The 27,794-nt window shown below is 43.3% G+C and overlaps 1 protein-coding gene across 1 annotated transcript in view; it reads left to right on the forward strand.

Moving 5' to 3' along the window:
• Positions 1-22,555, forward strand: part of SH3BGRL2 (SH3 domain binding glutamate rich protein like 2) — a 48,316-nt gene extending 25,761 nt beyond the window's left edge. Inside the window, exons 3-4 of the mRNA XM_055809461.1 lie at positions 16,252-16,332; positions 17,472-22,555. Of these exons, the coding sequence (XP_055665436.1) occupies positions 16,252-16,332; positions 17,472-17,486 (96 nt within the window). The 3' untranslated portion in view covers positions 17,487-22,555. The remainder of the gene's footprint in view (positions 1-16,251; positions 16,333-17,471) is intronic.
• Positions 22,556-27,794: the final 5,239 nt, after the last annotated feature.

The raw sequence follows: 27,794 nt of genomic DNA on the forward strand, positions 1-27,794 counted from the left end.
CTTTTCCTCTAAACCTATGAGGGCTAGACAAGACAAAGCAAAATAGATACACTTTGTATTTTGTTCATGTTATTTCTGTAGAGGTACACAAGCATATGGTGTACAAGCCATGATGCAGTGTCATATTCATAGCCATGCTGGTTTTTCTCTGTTAGTAAAGCATTAATAGTTGGGTTTTTTTTATTCCCCGCCCATTTTCTCTTTAGTAGAAAACCATAGCAATGCATACAAGGGTATTATCTCAGAACAGATTTTTCTGGCTAGGACATTACCATTTGAAATAATCACTTTTCAGAATGTAACTGCAATATAGAAGAAGTTTGTCTTCGGTATTTTCAGTAAGTATCCAAAATGGATTGCTGTCAGCCATTTTAACATGATAGCTGGTGTAAGGGGGGAGAAAGGTACAAAAAGGTGGTCAGTGCTTACTGGTTCACAAAACGTCTTGTACCAGAGGGGGAAGGATCCTTGTGCTACCAACGGACAAACTCTGTGTTTCAAAGTGTGAGCAAGACCTTGTAATTTTTGAGTCGATGTAGTCACAAATATGATCATTAATCTATCTTCTCCTTTTCTCAGTCTTCTGAGATGCATTACCTAGTTTTTCAGTAACAAGTTCTGCCGATGGATTTTGAAATAAAGTACTCAGCAAGAAACATTTTTATTTCCTGCAAACAAGATAGAGCTGTGAGCACACGAGAACACAAATCATTTTACTCATAATCCAGTGCTATGTCATAGCACTGACACTATGATAATTTACATATTTTTATGACTTTACAACGTTGTTTCATCTTAGTGACATTGCTATAACATTGTAAGTGTGTAAGAAGAGAGTCTACATTTCAGACAAATCAGACACATGAACCTGCTCTTCTAATGTACAGTAGTGTAAATCTGAAATTATTACAGTTATCTTGCTCTAGTTAGTGCTATGCAAGAGTAAGGAAATCTTCATGCTTAGTGAATGTTCCAAGAGGGAGCTCATGCACTTGGCATAAAGAAAATTAAAGTGGAGATAATTTGGAAAAGATCAAAAACAAAAAAAAGGACAAGTAGAACCTTAATAGGAGGTGTTGTGTTGTGTTGTTGGGCATTGAACCCAGTTGTGTCTTGCTCGGTTCCGTACAAGGCTCATCCTCAGTTAGTTTTAGTGGCTCCTGCTGTGCTATGACATACAACTCAAATAATGGATTATTTTCCCCCAAGGGTAAGTCTCCTTCAGGGGCACACCGGGTTTCCTCATCCTCCTGCATTACCCACCAAGTGCACCCTCACCCTTGAGCAAAAGGAACCCCACAAACAGGTTTGCTGTTTCCTGGGGGAGGAGCAACCCACACTGCCTTTCCCAGCCACTGTTCCCCACAGCAGAGAAGCTTTACCCACTTGACTTGTTTGATCGTGGCTCATGTTTCAGATATAGGGATAACCTGTTCAGTGGCTTCAGTGGTCAGGTACCCCATTGATCACAAGCCCGTCTATACATTGCATCTCTTCCTAGGTGTCCTGATGTGTCATAGCTCACCGTTAGGTTTTCAGTCCAGGTCCACCTTTGCCATTTCAGTTCTGGCAGCCTGGTCTGTCTGCTCCTTGTTTCCGTTTTCTTTGGTGGCATAACTCTTGGGCATGTGAATATCTAAGTAACATACTTTTACAGCAAGGTTCTCTACCTATGCAACAATGTTTTGCCATAACACAGCAGCCACAGCAGCCCAGGTGGGCTTATCTCTGTGCTGCCAGTATGTCAGCTTCAGTTGCTGTAGGAAACCCCCAGGGCATGTGCCACCATACATGAGTCAGTATAAAGATAGGATACTGGCCACTTTTCTCTTTCCCAACGTCTAGGGCCAGCTGGATGGCTTTCACGTCTGTAAACTGACTCGATTTGCCTTTGCCTGTGACGGTTTCTGTGACTTGTCTTGTGAAACTCCACACAGCAGCTTTCCACTTCCAATGTTTTCCCACGATATGACAGGACCCATCAGCAAGTAGAGCATATTGTTTTTCATTTTCTAGTAGTTTATTATACAGCGGGGCCTCTTTGGCATGAGTCACCTCCCTGGGTGATGCTTCAAAATGTCTGCCTTTTGGCCAGTCCATGATGTCTTCTTCCTGCTCTCCCTCAAGAGGAGCTTCTTTCTCCTTTACTAACTGGGTCAACCTATGCTCCCATGGTTTCTTCTTGACTGCAGGAACAACAGTTGCAGTTGGGGGTTGGGCTTCTGATTTATGCACAGTGTCTGTGTGCGTGTTCAAAGACCCTCACAGTATCTATTTTTATGTCCTCAGATCCAGAGACCCTCACAGTGTCTCTTTGTGTGTCATGAGATCCAGAGACCCTCTTCTTCCTTTGAGCATAGGCATAGGTCTACCCCTGGCCCAAGCACAGCGCTGGAAGTTGTGGCTTTGTGGTATATGCAAGGCATCCTTCCCTCAAGTGCTCTGCTAATTCAACAGGATGTTCACGAGAGAAGTCCCAAGCCATCGGAGGTGAAAACTGCTCTAGGCACCTGCTCAAATTCTCCCACAGACCTTGCCACCCAGGAAACTGTTGCCTCAGGGCACATTCCTGTGTGGCATTCCCAACTGATCAGTTAACATTAGGAAAAGCCAAAATCAGTGTCACTGCACACACCAGTACAACATTCTGGTTACATTAGAAGGTTCAAGAAACTGAAGGGCCATTGGAACAAGGGTAGAAGCCTCTGTCCTGGAGTAGAAGATGCCCTTCTTCATTTTCCCTACAGAATGGCTCCTGGAGAGCATTGTCTCCACGAGATGGTTCCCAGAGTACTGGGATGGCAACGGTGCAGGGGCCAAAGAGCAAATTAGGCTTGAGGCTGGTGCTTTTATCACGGCTCTCCTAGGCAAAGCAAAAGAAAGTGATAAACAACAGGGCAAACAATAAAAGCTGAAAACAGCCATTTACAAGCTCTTGAGTTTGATGTACAGGAAGGAAGGGAGCAAGCAACAGAGCAACTGAGGAAAAAGACAAAAGGAGATCAAGAACAGGCAAGTCAACATTGTGACCAGCAACACAAAGTAACAGCCTGCGAAGTAACAGCTAAACAGGTAAACCAGCTGTAAATTCAGTCTAGTACACTCTGATCACATCTGTCATTATCTTGAACCTTTTTGAGTCCCTGTTCAGGAGCCAAAAAGAACCGTTGTAGGTTGACCTCAGACAGCAATCACACAGCTGCTTGCTCCCCCCTACTCACCTAGCAGGAAGGTGAAGAAAATAGGAAGAGAAAAAGCAAGTGAACTCATGAGTTGAGATAAAGACAGTTTAGTAAGTGAAGGAAAGGGACAAAATCCCAAGTGATGCAAACACAGTCACTCACCATCTCCCAAAAGCAGACCTAGGCCCACTCAGTCTCCCAGCGATGGGTACCTTGGAAGACAAACACTCCCCAGTTTTATATGAGCATGAAGTTATATGGTGTGGAAAATCCCTTTGGCTAATTGGAATCTCTGTCCCTCTTGCCCTTTCAGCCTACTCTCTGGGGGCAGCAGGGAGGAACAGAATGAGAAACAGAGAAGACCCTGATGCTGTGCAAGCACTGCTTGGCAATAACCAAATCATTGCTGTGTTGTCAAGGCTGTTCTAGTCACATATCCAAAACGCAGCACCATAGGGGTTGCTGTGAAGGAAGTCAGCTTCATCACAGCTGGACCCAGTAAAAACATGAAGATGAAAACTGCAGTTTGTTTTCTAAGTTTTCACTAACTAAATCCTTTGCTTTCAAGCTTACAGAAAAATTTCTAAATCCTCTGCCTCCCATTGTGAATTTATTTTACACAGCCAGATCAGTGATGTTGCATGTAAGTTAGATTTTTCTAAAGTACTGCTGGTATGGACCAACATAGTACTAACTGTTAAGTATCCTGCAGGTTAAAAACACTGTTAAAAGAATGAACAAATAATTACTTATCCTTGCATACTTATTACTTACTGTTGCCCTTTTTGCACAGACTATAGAAGATCCAAACAGAGAGAGATCACTGCAGGTTGGTGCATTAGGACCAGATTCACAAAGGGACTACAGCATGATGCCAAGCACCTAAATTTTAGGCATGTGGCTTCTAGAGTGGAATTTGAAGCCACCAGCTAGGGCTCTAACTTCTTCACATGGCTGGTGAGGAGCCATAGGTACATGTATCCAAACAGGATCTGCCATGTTCTGGCTACTGCATGGAGACATGGAAAGCTTTTAAAATAGAAAGCAAGAAATGCTGGAAAAGTGGTGTCTGAAATTAGGCCAGTGCCTCACCACTTCCCTCTTCTGCTTTCTCTGAAATCTCCACAATTTAATGTGTGACTCTTCTTAGACTAGAAGTGACTCCTGGATCTTTCAGAAGATTGGAAGTCTCCACTTCCCAGTGAGTGCACTCTTACTTTAACCTTACAAAGCACAAGTTAGCACTTTGAAACAGTGACAGTTTTATATGCAGAAATCTGCCACTGATGTGAGACAGCCTGAAATTTAGGCCAACCAAAATTAAAAAGGAAATCTGTTTTCAGGTGGGAGTTTGAGCTGAAGAGAAAATATTTACATATCAAGCTGACTTTTTTTTTTCTTTTCTTTTGAAGCTGCTCATATGGTTTAGTGTTAGAGTAAGTCCTGATAGAGTGCCTAGTGGGCAGCAGCAGAGACACAGATACGTGATATTTATTGTCCTTCCCTGAAATTTAATATATGGGTGTCAGCCCCATCAAAACAGTGAAGGCCTATAGACAAGAAAGAAATAAAATAAGCCACTGAAAGAGGTGCAGTGTTCTCCAGAAACTATTCAGCGCACAGGCCATTACTGTGGCACTGATTTCTTTGCACTGTTAAGTATCAGTCTGTTCTGTTTTTTTTTTAAAGATCCTGGAAAGAGTCACACACATTTCTTGTTCTTACATTTTATATGTGTAAAATGACAAATCAGTAACTGTATCGGTGGCTTTTCAGTCACTGATAAGAGAAAGAATAGGAAAGAAGATTTAAGAAAACTGGCTAGAGGCCACCTCAGAGTTTCTGCCCTGGCCTGTCACTGGGGAGTTTGTCATTGTTCTTGTGCCTACAGATACAGAGAGCTTGAGCTCTGTCTCTAGATCCTCAAGCAACGTGGCACAATTCACCTTGGCACGCCTGCTATAGTGTGTTTACTTCAGGACCTAGGGCAGTTGTGAGGCTATTTGGTATTCATCAAATCTACATTTGGTTCCCTGCACCCTTGGAGGTGTCTTACCCGACTCAGTGTCTTGGTGGTCCAGCTCTGTTTTTAGAAGAATGATACATCTTGCTAGATAGAGGTTAGTGTGTATTTGCTCAGAGTTCATATAACAGCTGTTAATGATTGACGATGCTGAAACTTTCTTGATTAATTATTTTTCCCATCAGAGGTAGAGTTTCCTGTATGGCCAATTCAAGCTGTTTGTTTGAAATCATTCTTAATTACCTTTTGCAGTTGTATTGGAGTAGTTTGTGGCTCACCACAGACCCCAGGCTGTATGTGAGTGACTTGAGGTCAGTGATACAGCACTGTTTTATCTTCCTGATTAGGCCCTTTTCTCAAGCAAGGAATATAGAAGGCAGGGCTAGTGCTGGAAGGCAACCCCTGCCCATGTGTCTTTTTCCATGTTGGCAAGATACTGTTTGGACCATTCACAAGGTCTGTATGGTTATAACTTAGAGGCTATGCCTATGCTTTTGCCATCCACTTCTCCACTGCTTTTCTGTGTCCTAAGGCAAAGAGCTTTAGTTCCATGTGATATATGCTTGATACAGAGGAGTGTGGTACCAGAGGCAAAAGTGTGGAGTAGCCAGCCTGTCCAGTGGTAGGGCTTGAAAAATAGAAGCTCAGCAACTGACTAAAAATAAAATAATCCAATAATTTTATCCTCAGAACGGTTAGAACTGGTACCAGTAATGTATTATAATGCTGCTGTTTGCCCTGTAGTGGAGAGAGTACATTCCTGTTGAGCACCACAGTTTTTATTTGAACTCTTTCCTCTCTGAGTTCTAAACTTTATCAATAGCTCTTTCAAAGTGAAGTAGCAGATACTTTGTGAACTATCTCACCACGTAAAGATGATAGCTGTCCAAGATTTGATACAACTCTGGAGATATTTTACTCTGTGTGCAGACTCTTATTTCCTAAATATAATAATAATATATGTGTTTATATATTTATGGATATGCAAGTATATGTATATACGTATGTGTTATGTATAATATGTGTTTAGGTATTTTAATACACTTAAAGATGACTGGTATAAAATTAAAATTGTCACCTTTACAGGATATAGTAGAAAATATTGCAAAGTTTTTTCTTTTTAGTTTTAATATTTACATTGATGTTCTGCAGCACTCATTGATAACCAGTAAGCGTCACATAATTACTAACAATTTTGGGATCCTAATTCTCCTTTGCATGGAATGGAAACTTCCTATTGTGCTACACTTTCTTGAAGAAAAGGGGTTTATTCTTGAAGGTGTCATGACTGCTTTGGTTAAAGTCTTTTCTAAAGGGCCCGTTCTACTAAAGTATAGCCTACATGATGTATGAGATATATGAGGAAAGGGTAAGAAAGCTTACTAAGTGGCAGTGATACTTTGAGGGCACAGATTATGCATGTAGCAGTGTATTGGAACAGTATCTAAGAGAAGGCCATGGCTGTTGTCAGTGAAGAACCAGGATGAAATAGCTAATTCTGTGCACCGCTGCTCCGCTTGTAATCATGCTACTAAGATTATCTTCTGAGAAACACTTTGAAGATACAGCAAAGTTATAATAAATTTTTAAGTAAGAATGCTGTTGATACCTTGCAGTGCCACTACAATTAGTGTGGCTTTCTTCTTTCTTAGTAGCTTTCTGATTTTGTTCTTCTCTGAAGGAACTGCAGGAAAGAAAGAATGTGTTGAAGGATGATTCTGACAGTGTCCAATTACTAAAATAAAGGGGGAAATCTATATTTTATTTAGTGTTCTGAGATGTCACCTAATATTGGTATGAGTAAAACGCTCTAAGAGGAAAACCAACCAACACGTGGTTGTAATGTCCCATGTAAAGTTACAGCTACCTTAAAACATGTCCAAGTTAAAATATGTGCATGCAGAGCTTCTGTGCAGCACAGTCAATATATGTCTTTTGGCCACGATCTCATGTAAAAGGATGACTACCATAGTTAACTCCCTGACGTTTCCATCCCTCCCTCTTCTCAAATTCCTGTTATGGTATGATTTGATAATATTCTTATCCGAACCATTAGTAAAATAACATGATGAGCTAGAAGGTGCACAGAAGGGGGAGGTGGCACCTGATCATCCATAGTCTTACTGATACTGCCACTGAGTCCCTTGAATATTCCCCTGCCCCAGGTGGGTGCTGTGCCAGTTTGAGCTCTTCAGTGCTTGGCTGGGGGAAGCCTTTCTGCACTTGGACTCCCTGTCTTAGAGGTGAGGAGTATCGGTTCTTACGTTGTTGATGTATGTGTCCCTGTCACTGTTACTGAATGAACAGCAAACATCATACTGGCCTGAGTTTGTCCCATACTGTCCCAACAATAGAGCTGTAGCTGACATCTGCTCCTTTTTAATTTAAAGCCTTTGTTTCTGGAAGCCTACAACTAAAGAGATTACTGAAATAAACATCTGGCCATTAGGAGAAGAGTAACAGGTTGCTTTGTAGAGTCAATTGAATAAGTTCTTTAAAAATCCTGTGCAGAGATCTTATCAGAAGGTTAGGTAATTGAAAGCTGTCATGTTTAGATTGTCCTGTGTTGTGGGGACAAGATTCTTATTTTTGTGTATTTATATAATATTTAAAAAGCCTCACACATGCACACACACTCATTCTCCAAGGAGAGCTGTGCTGAGTAAGAGTTTTCCATTGTAATCCTAATCAGATCAGTAAATGAATGTCATCTGTTCTAGAGAACTGAAGTGCCCTTTTCAGGAAGGATGCTAACAGCTCTTTCTCAATGGCATACAGTATTAACTCAGTCAGTAGTAAAGTGCTGATTCAGTGCATTTAAATGAAGTTCCCCACTCTTGTAAGGGCAAATTACACCGCCCCTTTTGTAAGAATGGAGAGATCATAATCATATATTAAAAAAATATTGACAAAGATAAGCAAAGTCAAGCAGCATGCCAGTCTTGAAGTGCTGTCCAATAATCAGTGCATTTAAAAAAAAATCTGTCTGAAAAGCAGTGCAGGCTACATTTGGGCATGTTCCTTATTTTTCTGCTTTTTGGTGCGGTAAGGATTGGTTTTCTGCCTCTTGGTGTGGTAAGCAGTAAGGGTTTGTCTGAGATGTTTAGCAAGCTTGCTCTTTCTCTTGCAGCAAACTAAAAGCAAACAGCAACAAAGCCAACTTGCTCAACTGGAAGGACTTCTATTCACAGTTACTGTCTTTGAAACTTCATTAGAAATAAAGTTCTCCTAATCTCAGTTGCAGTAATGGATAGACAGTGTCTGTGTAATTGCTAATTGTAAGTTAAATCTACTTCGTGTTAATGTTTTACTTTGCCCCAATGCCGTCATGCTTGTGTTATGTTTCTTGAAGCGCAAATAATTATTTATGCTGATCTGCAGTACTGCCAGTTTTAACATTGGTGTGCAGTAAATAGTTTCTCCCAGCAGCAACAGTGTTTATTTAAACAAGCTTCAGTGTACCTGCTTAACAAAATGCTGAGCCAAATTAATTACGGCAGTGTCTGTAATCACATCACTACAGTGATCTGGTTTCCTAGCCTGCTTAAAGTCTCCGCAACGCAGTTGGGATACTGCTGTAGTCAAGTTGAGCTTTGTGAACTTGGCAGTTGCTGTTGAGAGAAGCAGCAGCTACTCTGGAAGCGGGATCTAAAGAGGAAACAATTCCCAAGGACCAGCAGTTTTTGTACTGGAGTAGATTGGCATAAAACATTTGTGTCATAAAGAAGAGTTAAATCCAGATTTCCTGAATGCTTGTCCACGCTTTCAAAGACTAAGCTACTCTTAGTTCACTGTCGCATTTGGGCGGTGGATGGCTGTGGGGATTTCTGCATAATCTAGACATTAAGAGAGTTCTCCTGTCTTTGATTAATCTGGTTTTAAAGAGGTGCAGAGCAACCACAGCACCATTTTAGTTTCAGGATAAACTGAAAGGATATTTAAGTGTGAAGCTTTTGGGTTTTTTTTTTCCTTTTACCAGCATACTAAGTGGACAATATCACTTTGCTTTGCTGATTATTTTAAAACTTGTGTTAAGATGCATCTGATATAAGTGACCTTAAATGTGTAAGACTGAAGGTCCATCTAGCCCAGTTTTGTCCTAGCAATGGCCATAAGCATATGCCTAGGAAAGACTACAAGCAAGTCAAGCATTTAAAATACATATAAAATATTTAAGTTGAGTATTTTCCCTGTCTCTAGTTTTTCTTCTGAAACAAATATCACTTTAATGTATTTAGTAATTCTTACTATATTTCTCTTTCATGAACTTCAGCCTTCTGGTGAAGCCGTGTAAACATGACCTTCTTTAGCGTGCTCTGGCAATGTGCTCATGGGTCTGCTGAGCTCTAGATCTATTACCAACCATCCTGCCTCCACAGTGAGCCTCAAATCCTTCCTCCTGTTACCACCTGGGCTAACTTAGCTCCTAAAGACCTTTGCAGCCGTGGCCTGCCTCTCTATCTGAGTCACAGCAGGGGCAGGGTTGGAAGGGACCTCTGAAGATCATCTAGTCCAGCCCCCTGCTAAAGCAGGCTCTCATAGAGCAAGGGGCACAGAATCACATCCAGGCAGGTTTTGAATGTCTGCGGAGAAGGAGACCCACAGCCTCTCTGGGCAGCCTGTCCCAGTGCTCTGTCAACATCAAGGTACAGAAGTTCTTCCTCATATTCAGGTGGAACTTCTTGTGTTGCAGTTTGTGCCCATTGCCTGTTGCCCTGTCACTGGGCACCACTGAAAGGAGCCTGGCCCCGTCCTCTTGAATTCACCCTTAAGATATTTGTAAACATTGATAAGATCCCCCCTCACTCTTCTCTTCTCCAGGCTATGCAGCCCCGGCTCTCTCAGCCTTTCCTCACAAGGGAGATGCTCCAGTCACCTCACCACCTTCATAGCTCCCCGCTGGGCCCTCTCCAGCAGCTCCCTGTCTCTCTTGAACTGGGGAGCCCAGAACTGGACAGGGGCTCCAGGTGCAGCCTCACCAGGGCAGAGCAGAGGTGGGGGACAACCTCCCGTGACCTGCTGGCCACGCTGCTCCTAATGCACCCCAGGGTGCCACTGGCCTTCTTGGCCACCAGGACACACTGCTGGTCAACTCACTGTCCCCCAGAACCCCCAGGCCCTTCTCCGCAGAGCTGCCTTCCAGCAGGTCACCCCTGGCCTGTGCTGGTGCATGGGGTTGTCCCTCCCCAGGTGCAGGACCTTACACTTGCCTTTGTTGAGCTTCATTAGGTTCCTCTCCTCCCAGCTCTCCAGCCTGCCCAGGTGTCACTGAATGGCAGCGCAGCCTCCTGGTGTGTCAGCCACTCCTCCCAGCTTTGTACCATCAGCAAACCTGCTGAGGGTGCGCTCTCTCCCTCCATCCAGGTCATGGATGAGTAAATTGAAACTATCCTGGTTTAGAGGCACTCAGCAGGTGCAGGGAAAGCAAAGCTTTATGCTGTGCAAGACCAGCAAGATTTTGCTTGTCTGTAGGTGAGCTGCTGAAACTTCAGTACAGTTAGCTTTGTTTATTTTCAACAAAGCAAGAGCTTTGGTCAGCTAATTTCAGTAGCTCTTAGAACATCTTTGATGCTGTAACTGTTCTGTTCTTGTGGTAAAACAGAAGGGCTGTATCTTGCTTAGACTACTTGGTGGGTGACCAAGCTGCCATTGACTTTAAGGATGAGGAACCAGGCCTAAAGCACTCTGCTGTTACTGTGTTAAGAAGCCTTTTCTGATTTGAAATAGCTCTTTACTTACCTTATTTATACTCCTGTCACTTCTCTATGCCCTCAAACCATCCTGAGATATATTTTATTCTCCTGGCATTTGTCATTCTTGGTAACCTTTCATACCCTCATCTTTGTGATTTATCACCTGTGGTTTTGGCTTTTCAACTTTTCCAGACGGATTGAACATCTCTGCATCACTGATGATTGACGTACGCCATCTCTATTTCCCCTTGGTTTTAGTAACCTTAATCAGCTATTGATTTTGCCAGAATTTTATGCATATATGTGTAATTAGCTGCTCTGGAAAGCACCGAGGATTGTAATTTAAAGTGATACAGTCCAAATTCTGGTTGTGCACATAGTTGCCTTTTGAAGTGGGGCAGTGGGTGGCAGTTTGTCATACTCATATATTTTTAGGTTAACAGCTGCTCTTGGAATGCCTCCAGGGTGTCAGTGGGAGCCACTTCCTTGCAGAGGGGCAGGATAGCACTGCTCAGCTGACCCCAGCAAAGCTGCAGCACTTGCAGGTTTGGTAGAGCTGCCTGGGACAGTGACAGGGGGATTGTAGTAACTTGCTACCAGTGGTGAAGCCTAGTGCAGAAACAGGGAACCACTGCCTTGCCAAAACCAGCTGATGGTGGTGTCTTTCCTCTGTGGGAAGGCAGAGTGTCCCAGTTTTCCAAGTGGAACCCATTGGCTTGCAAGTAAGTTGGGCTCTTGCCTGTGCATGAAGCTCTCCACTTCCACTGAACTTGGCACCATTTTCCTTCTTCAGCCTCTGCATCTGCTGCTGGTAGCACTGGGATGTTCTTTATCTGAGACAAGAATTTTCATGTCCTCACCCATGGATTTAGGGTCTTTACGTGTGGCCCAAATCTGCACAGACTTTCTCTCCTTGTAAAGGTAAGATCAAAGGGAGGATGTTTTTGAACAGCTGTTATCTTGCCTGTGTTACAGGGAAAGCCAGGGATGCCCACTTTGAACTCCTACCACATGCCAAAGCACAACCGACAGGTCCTTGAGATTGTGTTCCTTCAGATCATGTTCCTTGAGATCATACTTCTCAAAAATCTCTCAAGGAACTACCATACTAAAGTGATTTCTTCCAACTTTTATAGGACTATTATGCATTTCTGTGACTTCTTTTTTACATTTGATTGTTTTGGGACCATATGTTTTCATTGCCGGGATCAGTAGGAAAATACTCCTATAAAAATTTTACTGCTACTTTATCTAAAAGCATGATGCTTCTTCCCCCCATCCCCCATAAAAGCAAGGAACTGTCAATAGCATTTTAATACGTTTCGCAATGCAGATATTTCAAAACATCAGGGAGATTGCTTCTGTGGATAATCTCTTGTGCTTATTAAATATTCTGCTCCTTTTAAAATTAATCAATCCACTGGGTTTTGTGCTCTTTCAAACGTGCAGTTACTCAGTTTAGCTCATTGTTTAACCTTCACAATTTTTTCAGTAAGTGATTCCAGGTTTGATAATCTGTAAATATGTGGAAAAAACAAACTAAATCAGCCCTGGATGCTTCTGGAAGTAATAAGTGATAACTAGTACTTGTAGAAAGCTTTTTATGAGTAAGACTTAAATTACTTTACAGAGGTTAAGTTAAATAGATTTTCACAGATATTGGTGGATTAGCTGAGTTGCAACGTCGTTGTCAGAGCCAGGAATACAGTCTTATTTCTTATGGCATTATTTTCAGGCTGTGAACCCTTCCCTGCCGTTTTTCTTTCCAGTTTATTAACAAACAGTGACAAAACCATGGTGTTAGAGTAGTGATAGTTTTAGCGCTAATTGAAGTACTGGTATTAACACACTTCAGGAGAACCCCAGAACTTGAAAACAGTGGTGGGAGATGATGACTCACCCAAACAAACAAGAGAGCCTTCCTTAGACAGACTGTTGAGACAAAGAGGTGTCTGGGGGTTCGCGAAAACTGCTTGTGTGCTTAGGAGGAAAGGGTGCTCCTGGTGGGGAGTGAAAACGATGCCTGTCTTGAGCCATGTTACTGCAGAAATGCTTGCAGTAGCTGCTTGCCTGCCGGTTGGCTGCTTATAGTTTACAGGGCTGTAATGAGCAGCTTAAGGCAATTTAAACTTGCCCTGATAGCAGAGGGAGGGTGCCCTTGCTCTTCTCCCTGTGGGTTGTACCCATCCACTGCTCCCCTACCTGCAGCGATAGTGTGACTCACTTGTAGATGAACCCAGTGGAGAAAATAAAGGTTATTTCTCCAATCATGTGCTGTCTTCACAGGTGGTTGCTTATATAGCTTGTGTCCCTCATGGCTTTTCATCTATTTTAGCAGAGTCAGGCTGGTTCTGTTTCAAGTTTAACAGCATCCATGCAGTTTTTCAAGTCTCGTTCGTAGAGGTCAAGGGCTTAATCAAGCATCCTTCTGCAGAGCTTCAGCATTAGTTGTTATTCCTATAGGTATCCACTGATTACATTGTCCCTTTTTAATCCATGGCATTGTTGGGGTTGCTTTCAGTACTGTTTCAGCTTATGCCATGGCTTAGTTGTGAGATCTGTCTATTTTATTTTGATTTACTTTCTGGATATTAATTGTAAATTTATGTTAATTCAGATTTTAGCATCTATCCATCACCTTTAATGATTTTTTAGATTGATGTAAAAGTGCCAATTCCTTTGTTGAATTCTGTGTTTAATTGCAAAGTTAGGTAGAACAGACCATACCTAAAATTAATAGTGAGGGAACTTAAAACTGTCTAATAACTTCATATATTAGCATTTTAAACAGTAATGGTAGTAGTTCTGTGCTCGTAATGATAAGCAGCATCTGTCTGCAAAGTCTATTTTCCAGTCTACAATGCCAATCATTGCAGGAGATTCTACCTTCTTTTGCTCCTGAACTGCTTTATTCCTTGAGGTGTTTCATTCCCCTGTCAGGGAAAGCAAATAAAGTTGCCTCTTCCCATAGAGCGAAGTGAGTAGATGGTATTCATTGGAAATTAGGTATCACACATAGAGAACCATGGAACTGAAAACCAGATAGAAGAAATGAGCGTACTCTCTATGTATATACATAGATAGACATGTGTATGAAAGCTGAAACGATCAGTAGACATAAAGCTTAGGAATGGAATACTGACTTACTGCCCTAGGCTACAGCATAGCAATACGCCATGTTTTAAGATGACGATGACAAAAAGCCATCTTAAGAAGGTTTACTCTTTCTTCTTACGTCAGCTAATATGTCTGAGGCCTGATGACGACCATACACTCCTGCTGGCCTCTCTGTGTCTTTCAGGGCCAATGCTTTTAGTATAGAGGGTGAAGCTGGGAAACTATCAGCGCAGCTATGTGTTTGTCTGGGCTGAGGTTATTCAATGATTATGCAAAGTATCACTTTGCTAGGACAGTTGTTCACGTTGGAATAGCAGTATATCGTTATGGAAATGCTAGTAAAGCATCTTTGTCTGATGCACCATAAAGGTTTTAAGAGACATTCTGCACATCTGCAGGATGATTAGGTGTCTCGTGGGATGTGTATTATCCTTGCTGTGGTGACTGGGTATTTTCTGTCCAAACAGTCTTTTATTTTACATTAGTGGAGAGAAAAAAAAGAACAAAGAGAAGTCAAGTCTTTATCTACAAGTACACACTTTCCTTATAAAGTTATTTCAGAACTTACTTCTGCAAGGATATAATTCGGTATATCTTGTAATTGCATCTGGCAGGTGGGATGAAGGGGTTATTCAGGGATTCACACTGCATTGTGAAAACCCAGAGAAATACTGGGAAGCAGAATGTTTGCTTGCCCAGACCATTTTTGCTTCCTGCTTCGGAACTGAGAAGCCAAAATGTAATCACAAGTGGGTACTGACTAGGCATGTAAACTCTGGTTGGAAGAGAAAAGAAGGTTCCTAATCTTTGCATAACCTATGACAACCTTCCCAGAACAGCCAGGTCAGAGAAAGATTTCTGCTTTATAATTAGAACTTCTGTTTATTTTACATGGTCCCCTGTGGTTGTGCGGTGGTTTGTGAGGTTACAGGTTCAAGAGAAGACAGGAGTGGAAGGAGACAAGTGAACAAAGCAGCTGCTGCTGAGCAATATTGAAGTGCAATTTCAGGGAAAGCACCCGAAACTGTAACAATGAGAGATGAGCCCTCAGAAGTAATGAGATTAGAGGTTCGGAACCAAAGAAGAGCTAACTTTGGGGATCAGGTGCATTGGGAATGACTGTTACCAAGTGGGAAGCGTGTAGAGGCACGGAGGCTGCCTGTTACTACTCTGTATTGAAAGCATGTATGTGCATAGTCAATATTTAAAGGGATTTCTCTTGTTGAGTGCTTTCAAGTTAAGCGTAACTACAATTCTTAAATATTTAGAGATAATTGCTATGTAGTGATGGGCACATACCTGAAGTTTTTGACATTTAAAAGAATTTTACTTTACTAACAGAAGTGGTTAAGTAAGGATTAATGTTTCCATTTTGCAGTTATATGGTAGAGGGAAAGAGTCTGAACTGGGTGCTTTATTGTTTGCTGGTGATCACAGAGGAAATCTTTCCAAAACATGGATAGAACCTGAAACTTCTTGGCTTCTTGCCATATGCGAAATCCATTCATTAAACTGTGCTCCATTTTTTCCCTTGAAAACTGAGTATTGTCCGCTCATCAGACGAGAGAGGAATAGCAGGTGTCAATGCAGTAAACAGATCAGTAAAAGCAGTAGTAACACTTTGAGATCGAACCCTGGTCTTAATCAGCTGAAATCTAAAAGGGATTTAATCATGATAATGAGGGTTGTTTTTTATCTTTCTATACCAGTTTCTTTAAGGTAACATTTTGTATTTAACTATGTGGTTGTCCATGGCTGAGATGCAATTGCTTATTTCAAAGGATACAATGATGACAAAGTCTCTGTTCCACCACAGAATAAGCAGTTCAGTTGCCTTAGAACTTCTTGGAGATTTCCATGTTAGGAAGCATTTTGTTTGCTAAAATGCAAATCAGAAACCCGGTCAGAAACATATTTGCATTGTTAGGCAGTTAAATACCTTTAAAAAATTCCTACAATAGATTTGTTTTTAATGAAAGTTCATGTTCATATTTTTCTGTGTTATAGTTAGAGAATTTATGTGTTTTTCCCTGTCGTTGTAGTTATCAAGATCATTGCAGTTTAGAATAGCTTTTAGGTTTGCATAGGAGAATATGGATGAGTATCCATATTTTCCTGAGTGTTATTATATATCACCCATTAGTCTAATACATGGTGTGGTAAGATCAATCAGGAAAACATGAATACAAATGTTGACTCATCTTTTTTTTTTTCTTCTTTTTTTTCCTCTCTCTAGGATTATGACAGCTTTTTTGAATCAAAGGAGAGCAATACTGTCTTCTCCTTTCTTGGATTGAAACCTACTTTGGCATCAAAGGTCAGTGTACTATTGCGGACTTTTCAGGGCATTCTTGACACACTGAGTTTGAATTTTCTTTGAACTGAAAGAACTCTTGTGTGTTTGGATGCACCACCGTGCTGATCCATACCTTGTCTGTATCAGCTTCAGGCTAATGAGGTAATTGAAACAGTTGCCATGAAAAGCAAGGCATGCTAAATGGAATCAAGTGTATAGGTGGGACTTAATTTGGGACAGCAGATACATAAAGTTTAAAGAATACATTCTCCTTGACATTGAAAGCAACTGACTTCATTGTAACAGGAGAAAGAAGTAGAATCTTAATCACTGGAATATCTGCAGTTTATGACACCAAAACATCTTACTGGGCCAGCCTGGCATAATGGCTCAACCAGGACAGCATTTATTTGTTAGGCATTAATATATATTTTTTTTTAAATGCTGAAATGCTGGAGCAGTCAGGAGTTTTATCAACTGTTTGGATAAGAATTAGGTTTTAACAAATACATATATACAGGTCAGAACACAAAGCCAGATAATATCTTTCTGTTGAGGGCAGTTTAATAGAGGAGATATTATTCCCATATGAAAGCCTGGACACTTGTTCAAAGAGACTGTATGGTGCACCTTTTGGCAGTGGATCAGACACTCAGGGGAGGATTTTTCTTCCCTTGACTACTGTAGGTATAGCTGTGTTTGGTAGTAGCACTGTTTCAGGCCTGGATGGCATCTGTCGGATATCTGTAGGGTTCTTCTTGTGCCAGGAATTCATTTATTTCTGGACCCCATGAGGGACAGGAGTGGAAGGAAACCTCAGCAGGGAGCTGTTGAAGCAGGTTATTTTGGCGGCCTGCCTTGCTTTGTAGCCTGAAGAACTAGTCCTAGGAAAAAGATGATGTCCTACTGCAATCAGAAATAGCAGCTTCTGTGCAGCTGTCTTCCTAGGAAATAACCGGTTTTAGGCCTGGAGAAGTGTCTCTGTGAGCTTGGCTGGGTCAGTGCTTCGGTCTGGTAGTGCTTCAGAGTGATGCGTCCTCAGCTGGCGTGTGGACCAGGGTTCAGGGCACCTTACATGTGAAGGTCACAGGCACAGGAGGTGACAATGTATTCATAGCATTAATAATCTTTTTTTTTTTTTTCTCTTTTCTCTTAAATAGGAGTCAGAACCCTAGAAATCCTATCTAAAGTATCAACAAGCACATCTGGATGAATGACCCTGTTCTTCAGCACACAGCAGCTTCCCTAATGGATCACTGTGATAGAGCAAACATGCATCATTAATTGTAGCCTGCTTGCCATGAGACGGTGCTCTCCAATAATGTGGGGTTAATAACACATATATGAAAAGGTTTAAGGCCAGGCTGCTCATCTTCCTTTTTAGATACTCATTGTTGATGTTTCACTTCTGTCTTTGGATTGCTTTTGCAACTGGCACTGATACTCTAACAGACATGTGTTTGAGAGTAAGGAGTGGAAGTGTAGGGCTTCTATCATTCATGGATATACTTATGTAGTCAGATTCCTTACCTTTTTAAAATCTTCCAACTACTGTAGTTGAAATCAGCTCATCATGGTAGTTGAAGTGCTGGTGTTTATTAGGGTATTTGTGTTGGCTATGATCCAGAAGGTAAAAATTGTCAATCTTAAGATCTCAGTCTAAGCCAAGAACTGCTGTATTTTTGCTCTACATTTATTTATTGTGATGTTTATCCTAGATCATGTTCATTCTAAGAAACATGGGCTGCTAACCTTGTTCGTGAAAACTTGATTTGTCTAATGATGCAACTGACTGTTTAAAAACAGTTTTATCATGGAGGAGGTGCCAAAGTGAAGTATTCTGACATGGTTCCTGTCCCAAATGCAAGTAAAGTGTGCAGGAAAACACTTCGTGGGAAATACTGGGTAGTTCAGGAGAAGGGATGTCATAGTTAATGATAATATTATCTCTTAAACGAGAAAGGCTTAACACCCAAAGTTGGAGCTCTATAGTTGGACTTCCTTAAAATGAAGTTTTGCCAAAACATTGAGTTTACCTTCTGTAACACACATCTCCACCATTAGCCACATGAGAGTCAGGGGGATACTTTGAGAGTCAGGGCTTAGTCCCATGGGTGGTTAAACACTACCGTCATCCAAGAGCACACCTAACTCGCCCAGCTGTTGTCCTGGTTATATCCCCAGGTGTGGAAATGAGGAGGTGCTGCAAAGACAGAAAGCTGAGTGTGTGCTTTGCTGGATGAGGGCACAATGGTCAGCTCAGCCGATGGACAGGAGCCAAGTAAAGGAAGTGGAGATTATTCCAGTGGGACCGCCTTGATGCACATAGAACTTGGGCGTGTGACTTGCCAATAACCATTACAAAATGCATTCTAGACAGAAGTCAAATTGCATTATGCATTTTGAATCAAGTCTGGCTATGAAAATAACAGCTATGCTGTAATGTAGCTTTTTAGTCAAGTGATTTCATGGTGATGGGGTAGTGCCATTCCGATAAATGTCCTTATGTCTTTGGGTAAATGAAAGACAACCATTATGCGACAAAGCTTTGCAGTCACAACATCTCTCAGACTGTGTGGCTTGAAGGAAGCCAAACTTGTGAAAAGTGTCAGAAAGCAACACTGTGTGTGCCACAAATCACGTTCTGTTAAAATCAGTAACTGTGGCATCTGAGAAATATTAATTGGAAGGGTTGACTGGAGGTCATCTGGTCTAGCACTGTCAGAATCAAGGCTAACGTCAGCACTAGCTCAGATCATATACGGGTTTGTCTAGCAAAGTGTTAAAAATATCCAAAGATGAAGTTCTCACAACCCTCTAGGTAACCTGTGACAGCTCTGCAGTACTCTCCTAGTGAAAACTTTCTTTTAATGTCCAGCTGCAACTCCTAGGCTGTGATTTGTGGCTGTTGCCTTTGCTGTTTTCTGGCACTCACAGGAAGAGGTTGGCACCAACCTTTTTTGTAACTGTCCTCGAGATAATTTCAGGCTACCATTAGAGCACCTTCTAGCCGCCTTCTTACCAGACTAAACAAACCTGGCTTCCTCAGCCTCTCTGCAGGCTGTGTGCTTTAGGCCCCTGACTGCTTTGCTTTGTTGGAGGGCTACTCTCCAGTTTCTTCAAATCTCTCTTGAATCTGAAGGTCCCAAAACAGTATTTTTGGTGTGGCCTTACCAGGGTTGAGTAGAGATGGGTAATAACTTTCCTCAGCCTGCAGGCCGTGCTTCTCCTGAAGTGGTGCACTGCATGCTTTCCCCTGTTTGCAGTGAGTACATTGCTGGCTTACAATATGCTTGGCGTTCACTAAAATCCCAAGGTCCCTTCAGCAGGGGTATTACTCTGTCAGTCACTTCCCAGCCCGTACTGATGCTTTGCCACCCCCAAGGGCAGAACTTTCTACTTGTCCTTGTCAAACTTCATGAGGTTTCTGTTAGCCCAGTCCTCAAGGTTGTTGAGATGCTGCTGGACTGAAGCTCTGCCAGCTGTTACCAACCAGTGAATCAGGTTCAGGTGTCGTTCACAGATACTTTGAGGGTGCGTGCTAGGTCATCATCCAAGTCCCTGCTGAAGCTGCTGAACAACAGGAGAATTGTAGCCTCTCAGATCTTGGCCACTGGCTTACTCATGGCTACACAGGTATGACACGAACGATGTTCATGACTACCAGTTGCTGGAGTAAAGAACAGGTTGCCTTCCTGTCGTGTCATCTCAGCTGCCAACTGCTTACAGCTGTGTGGCTTTTCCCTCTAGTACAAAGGCAAGAAAGCTTTAAAAAAGGAGATGTTAAAGGAGTCCATCCGTAAATAAGTTCTTCTTTGGATTCGTGGTGCCCCCTCAGCCTGGTTAAAGGGCTAGATGGAGCAAGAGCACACATATATTTCAAGTCCATGGTTGTATCTACTGGCCAAAATCTTACCTACAGCACCTTTTCTAGAAGAATCCTGAAAGGGAGTTGGTAGCATGCATATACATGTATGTACGTGCATTTTTAAGGGTTATGTTGTCTGTGGTAAGTTATTGTGACATTCTTGTCACCAATCCCGTATTTTCATGAGACTTGAACCTTGCTGTAGGAAGTGAATGTGACATGAGATAGAGCTGTACATTGTTAACTTCACCGAGTTCAATATAGCTATTCCCAAAAAAACCCAAACTTAAAGAAAAATATTTAACTTCGCAGATGAATACAGATATAAATTTATATAATTATGCAGTTGATTACAGAGAAGCCATCCTGGATTTGTCATGTACTTGATATATTGTAAACTTTGAGAACTCCCTGAAGTCCCAGTTTTAAAAAACTTACCGAAGTATGTAAGTATATACACGAGTAATCCTGGGTGAAATCCCAGGCTTACTGAGGTCAAAGGCAAAACTAGACTGATTTCTACAGGGATGAAATTAGTTTCACAAGACTCCTCTTGAATTTTGATAATTGTAAAATAGAAATCTCCCATTCAGTGGAGAGCTAGTCCTGTTACAGCAGTTAGGTAAACATAGCTTATTTCAGAGCACACATGTGGATGTAATAAATTCTATGGAGGACAACACTAGCTCCAAAGGTATCCTGCTTGCTTAGGTGGATTGGCAGTGTAAGTCCCTTAGAATATGTGCTTTTGAATTGTAAGTGGCTAGTTTAAAAAAAAAAAAAAAAAGAAAGAGGTATATATATGTTGCTTGAATATGAATTTGATTTGTTATGTGACAGCCTTATTTTTGTAATTAAAGCAAGCAGAGTTCTAGTTTGTTACTCTAGTTTGTTAAGATGATCTGGAATTTTTTAAACTAGTTTTTTAATAATGAAATGTAACTATCGGGTAACCGGAAAGGTCTGTGGAAACTGGAGCTATTTATTGAAAGAAACAGCAAATTTTTGATTCTGTTTAAAATACTTGCATATAAAGGTATGCTTAAGAACCAAATGACCCCAATTTTTAGCTAATACTTGTAGCTACCCCACTTTTTAAGAGGGAGAGCCATGTGAATTAAGCTGTAAATCTTTGTACCTAGCTGAAGTTGCTGTGCGGGCCGATGTGCACGTGCACATTCACTGTATCAGTGGCTTTGATAGATGTGTTTTTGTTTGTGCCACACACTACTGGATAGTGCCTTGCCAGAAGAGGACTGCTTCTGTAGGGTCTTCTTAGATGTGCGTACACTTTGAACTGAGAAAGGGGTAGTTTCTATATTGCTGTTTTTTTAATGATGCAGTAAACTGATTTTGAGGCCTGAGTCAAGACGCACGCTTTGTAAGGTTAAATCAGTTTTTGATGATGAGTCTTCTGAACTCTTGATTTTTCATAGTGTGGCTTTCTCTTCTTTTTTTTTTTCTTCACCTTTCTGTTGACTGTCTAGAATCAAACCTTCCAAGGGAAGTGGGCCTGGAGTAAAGCCCCTAAATCCATGTTTACACTTCAAAATAACCGATTCAAGTGTTGAGCAGCCCAAGTGCTGTCACTGAAGTGAAAAGGAGCTGCCAGGCTCTCAGTGGATCTCTTGGTTATCCCTCCCTGCCCTGTCCCCCCGTCGGGCCATTTATTTAGGGAGTCCAATTCTGGGAATGCCATGATTCAGAAGTAGGACCCTGAGATTTTAGGCAGTGCCTTGTGGCCCTTCATAGGAGTGCAAGAGCGGAGTCATCACCAGGAAAGTGCCAAATACCATTAGTCTTCAGGGACTTGTCCACCGATTTCACTAAATCTTGGCACGAGCGGTGGGGGGAGGAGGGAGCCCCTCATATTCGCCCTGCACAGAGGGCGGGAGTGGGAGACACGGTGCAGAGTGGCCCACAGCTTGTTGACGGCACCCTGAGCAGCAGTTCTCACGGGGCCCTTGGCTGGCAGTGCCGTGTGTGAAACCACGCGGTGCTGCTCCCCACGGAACTCCGGCTGCAGCACAGCCTATTCTTCACCCTCTTGCTCCCCAAGGAATTTGGGAGGGGAATTGGAGAACAGCTTCTTTAGAGCAGTTCTTCAGCCAGGTCAGATCCAGCTTTTACTCCCTTGTTCCTTTACCTCTTCCTAATGTGCTCCATCCTGTCCTGCATAGACCTACATGTGTGCAAAGCTTCCACTCCTGGCCATCTGCTAACATCCCTGCAAGGTCGCAAATGCAGAGCTGATGTTCACCTTCACGGCGTCAGTGTTTCGTAACTTGGTGGGGGAGGGAGCACATTGCATCCTAGGCCATGTACACGTTATATATTAAAACTGTGTTCATCTAATAAAAAATGTAATTCACAAAAGACATTTGGACCGCGTTCTTTGTGCCAAAGGAAACAATGAGAAAATACGTGTCTATTCTTGCCGCAGCTCCCTGGCGACACCGTGGTGCTTTGGCTTGGGCAGCCCCCGCGGATGGAAGCACTGCAGAACTCCTCACCTGGGATGGGTGAGCCTGATTCTGTAAGATGCTAAGTGGCTTTGATCCCTGGTGGCTCAGTGGGAATTGCAATGTGCAGAATACCTGCTGGGTTAGCGTCTAGGTCCTCCCAGGTAAATAGTAGTAAAGAAAAAAAGAAAAAAAAAAAAAAAAGGATTATATGACCCGGTGGCAGTGTGTGTTTGCAGCCCAGAAAGCCAACTGTATCCTGGGCTGCATCAAAAGAAGTGTGATCAGCAAGTCAGGGGAGGAGGTTCTCTCCTCTACTCCACTCTTGTGAGACCCCACCTGGAGTGCCGCACTCAGCTCTGGGGCCCCCAGCGTAAGGAGGACATGGACCTGTTGGACTGACTCCAGAGGAGGGCCACAAGATGATCAGAGGGCTGGAGCACCTCTCCTGTGAAGACAGGCTGAGAGAGTTGGGGTTGTTTGGCCTGGAGAAGAGAAGGCTCCAGAGAGACCTTATAGCAGCTGTCCAGTACCTCACGGGGGCCTACAGGAAACCTGGAGAGGGACTTTTTACAGGGGCACGTAGTGATAGGACAAGGGGGAATGGCTTTAGACTGAAAGAGGGTAGACTTAGATTAGATATTCCGGAGAAATTCTTCCCTGTGAGGGTGGTGAGACACTGGCACAGGCTGCCCAGAGCAGCTGTGGATGCCCCATCCCTGGGAGTGCTCAGGGCCAGGCTGGATGGGGCTTGGAGCAACCTGGTCTGGTGGAAGGTGTCCCTGCCCATGGCAGGGGGTTGGAACTAGGTGATCTTTAGGGTGCCTTCCATTCTATGATTCTGCAGTTTATCGTCTCCATATTTGTGCTTTGGTTAGCTGATAAATACCATGGGAAAAACAGGACAAATCCTTCGGGGTGGCTTGGACAGTGGGGCTAGGAAGTTTTCTTGTGGTGAAGGTTTGCTCCTAGGGCTAAAATCTGGAGGAGTGCTGCTTTTTCTCATCTGAAAGGAATGTGAGTTCCTGGTTTGCCTATCCGCCTTGCCAGTCTGTAGAAGGTATTTAATATGTTTTACCCAGTAAGTGGCTAACCAAAGGTACGGGTTTGCATGAATGCAGTCTTCCCTTGATTCTCAGTCTAGCATGTAATTTTTAATACTTTATTGTTCCTGTCTAAAACTTGCCCGTTTTCTCTTGTGTGAGCCCTGCTATGAAAACTACCCATTTGTGGCTGCCTCTGCACCCTGGAGGAGGTTCAGTGCTACCTGCTGTAAGACAGGATGAGTAAAAGAGAGATGGATGGGGAAGGCGAGCCTGAAATGCGATCTTCAGCTGATGGGGGATCGGTAGCAGCTGTCTGAAGTGAGCTGAGCTGTGGCAGCTCAGCTGTTGTGTCATGGTGAGTAGAAGCAGCAGTTGTGGGCGGAAACTCCTTCATTTCCAGAGAGGAAGATACAAGAGATGCTCTGTATCACTTTGCTCATGCAGCATCGCTGCCTGCGCTCTGTGTGTAGACCCGTGGCACTGCCATTCCTTCTGCATGGCTGCCAGAGAGTACACTGAGGGCAGTCAGTGGGGAGAGGTCGCACGGTGCAGGATGCTTTGCCACTAGCTCTCATCCTCCCGTGCATCCCAGCTCTGCGCGTGCTCCCTGTGCTAGCGGAGCATCAGTGGGCAAAAGTGCTCGAAAGTCATCGCGGTGTTTGCATGCACACATGCATGTGTCTGCCAGTCTGTCTACATCTCTTACCCTGGAGCAGTCAGTCTGGGCCGTGAGAAAGTTCTCCTGGACCGGCCCTTTCGCTTGATTTGCTTTTTAAGTGCCAGAAGGACTTGCCTTGTTCGTGCCATAGGCTTCAGCCAGGCTGTCACTGAAGGTGCCTTCCCGCTGTCATCTGAAGTAACTTCCCTCAGGCTGCACGATGCGTCACAGGCAAATGTGGTTCTGGGTACAAGTCCTCCATACATTGATGACTTCAAAGGTGACCATTGCGCGTAATCCAATCCCCTGATGAATTGGGACATTAGAAAATTATAGGATTAAGGAATTAGCGCCCTGAAGAAAAGATCGACTGCAGCCTTGAAAAATTGTGTTTAGAAGGCAAGAAAGAAATATGTAGATTCTGACATGGAAAAAGGGAGTTCAGAAGCAGAGTCCTCGAGAAATGTGTGCCAGTCTCCAGCTGCTTGGTTGCCCCATCCATTTTAGCTGTCCACAGTACATATATCTACAGTGGGGAGAGGAGCCTTACTCTCCAGAGAAAGCTTACGCTTCTGGCTGTGACTCATTTCATCCCAGGGCAATATGCAGAAGCCAAATGATTTGTCTCTTAAAAATAATGCCACTTCTCCCCTCCAGAAGAGCTCAGATGCAAAGCCAGTGTAGGTAGGCACAGTAGGAAAAAATCCTTCCTTCATGTCTGGGGAAGCAGGCAGACCCCAAACACCCCATCCCTCTCCCCACCCTCCAGGATGGCCGCAATGGTGTCACCCTGTAAGGGAAGGAGCCCTTATGTGGTGGTGCTCCTGCCATCCTCTGCAGACATGGCACACAGCAGCCCTGCATCCACCTGGGAATGCTCCCTGCTGCTTGGGAGAGAAGGTATTTTTCACATAATGGGAATAAACTGCACACTGATTTGGCACCTCTCAAGTCCCAAAAATCATATGCCTCTTCCAAGTCCAGGTGCCATTTCCCTTAATTGCGCCGGACAGCAAACTGTGCTTACTTTTTCTTTGCACCTCTTTGGCCATCAAGAGCAATTCCAGTGAAATCGATGAACAACAAGATGTGTAAAGTAAGAGCTGGGCCTACATGTCTCTGCATTGCAGCACCTTTCGTAAATAAACTTGGCAAATTAATTCTGCTGAGAACAAAAAAAAAAAAATTAAAAAAAAATCAGGAGCTTGGTTTTTTGCCTCGTTTCTTTGGGTGAGGCACTTCGAGGATCAGCAAGATTTTGCAAACGCCTCACTGTGAAGTGCCAGAGCTGAGACCACAGCAGGACTTCCAGCCCCAGCCACCAAACAAAAGCCACGACTGCTTTTCCCTCTGCCTCCCAAAGGGATCGGATCGGGCTGCACCTACACATGAGGGATTTGTTTCACTGATGTGTGACCAAAGCAGCGAGACGCCTGTCATCCCCGGAGGGAGGGGAACCCGCAGAGGGTGACCAGGTGCCTGCGGACAAAGCCAGGCAAGGCATGCAGGGCTCTAGTGGGAGACATCTGCTGAAGGTAACAACTCGCATCTCCCCCAGCCTGCTTCTCTGACCGCTGCTAGCCCATCCCTCCTCTTTGTTAAATGCTTCCAGCTTACACCTTCCTCACAGGAAAAGGGTAATTGCTGGATTTGATGGCTTTTGCATGCATTTCCAAGATAACTTCAGCCAATTTTCTTTCTTCCCTGACAATTTGTGTGCCAGCTTCTCTCTCGAAGGACAAAGCTGCAGGGACGGCACACACAGCGCTAGAGCCACAGGGCTCCTGGTCTCACAGCATGCAAGCGCCGGTCCATGCTTCTCCATCCATTTGCAAAATCCATCCCATAGAGCCTGCAGCCAGGGATGAAGTGGTGTTAACAGGTCTTCTTTTTTTCTTTGGCATCTCTAAATTTCATGGGTTTATGTTCTTCATGCAGGGAGGTGGGAAGAAGGTAAGTGTGAAGAGGCGGAGACAGATGATGTACTGACCAACCTTTCATATGTGAGAACTAAGAAGGCTGAATCACTCTTAAGCATGATATGAGCAGCATACTAATGCGTTCAAATGCATAAGTTTTATAATTTAATTATAAATTGTCTAATTAAAGCTATATCTGGATAAAAGTTCAGGTCTTTCTGCCTCAGCTTCCTTTACCAATATACCCATATTGTCCTCTTTTAGCTATTGCTTATTGACTGTCTCTGCTGGGAATGGCTCTTGCAGAGCTCTTCGGTGGTGTCACCTGTCTGCAGTGGTGACACGGCCCTATGTCATCTCCAAAAGATAGGAAAGCTGCTTGCTGAGCTGGCTGTAGCCCCCTGAGCACTGACCCTGGCTGATGCTGTGACCCATGGGGGCTAGGCGTCCTGCTGCTGTCCCGCCGTGCTGTGCCCTGCAGTGGCTGATGACGGCTTTCGCTGCTGACCCCCAAGCTAATGGCCTTCCTTCTGTGAGACTTTTATAATTGTTGGCACCACTGGTATAATTTTCCTTCAACGCATTTTCTTCTCTGGCTTTTCACAGCTTTACGTTCTTCCATTTCCATTTCTAGTGTTGCTGGATATGCTTTTTCTCTTAGATGTCTTCTGTGAGTGGCATAAATTTGAGCTTAAGCCATGAGAGGGCTATTAGGTCAGGACAGCTATGCAGCATTGCTGTGAAATACCCTCTTCAGTCATTAAGGTAAATTGCTGTAACATCAGCACTACTCCGGCCAGGCTATAATACTTAAGCCCTAAGTGGCTATTTCATGTCCTTTGGAGCATTCTCGCTCCAGGCAAAGTGTGGGTATCCATCAAACCCACTTATACCTATAGAAACCTACAGAGGTGATGGCATTTCAGTGCAACAAATTTTCATGGTCTGCATTAAATAGTCAACCTAGAAGGAGATGTCTTGGGTTACAAAGCCAGCTCCTCTGCTGCTTCTGTCGTCACAGATCCTGTTTCATAAAACTACCCAGCTCCAGCTAAAAGCGCCAAACTGGGTCTGGGTTGATATTTTTTTCCTGTGGCTTTTTGGCTCTGCTATGCCACTTGGCAGATTGTGTCAAAACCCCGCTTCTCTTGCACCAAAAAATAAACCTTCTTCCAAATTCCAGCTGAAGTTTATTTGCGGCCAGCTTATCTCCATTGCCTTCGTCATCCTTTCATTTAAGCAAGTCTCCCTTGCAGGAATTACCTGCCACATGCAGCTCCATGCTGGTTTCCTCCACTGCCTTCGTTATGCTTTTTGTCAGGTGGAAGAAGTGGCTGAGCCAGTCCAGTGTCTGGTTCTGCTGCCGGTGCCACTGATGTCCAGGGACACTGAGATCTTGGGATGAGGAGATCTTCTCTGTACAGTAGCATGAGGTAACTCCATGAAGCAAGTCCAGAGCTCTTTAATTACTTCAGCTAGAAGAATTAATAATTTAGAGATGATCCTGATACTTGCCTTCAGCACCTTGGC

Source organism: Falco peregrinus, chromosome 7, assembly GCF_023634155.1.
Source record: "Falco peregrinus isolate bFalPer1 chromosome 7, bFalPer1.pri, whole genome shotgun sequence".
Classification (NCBI taxonomy): domain Eukaryota; kingdom Metazoa; phylum Chordata; class Aves; order Falconiformes; family Falconidae; genus Falco; species Falco peregrinus.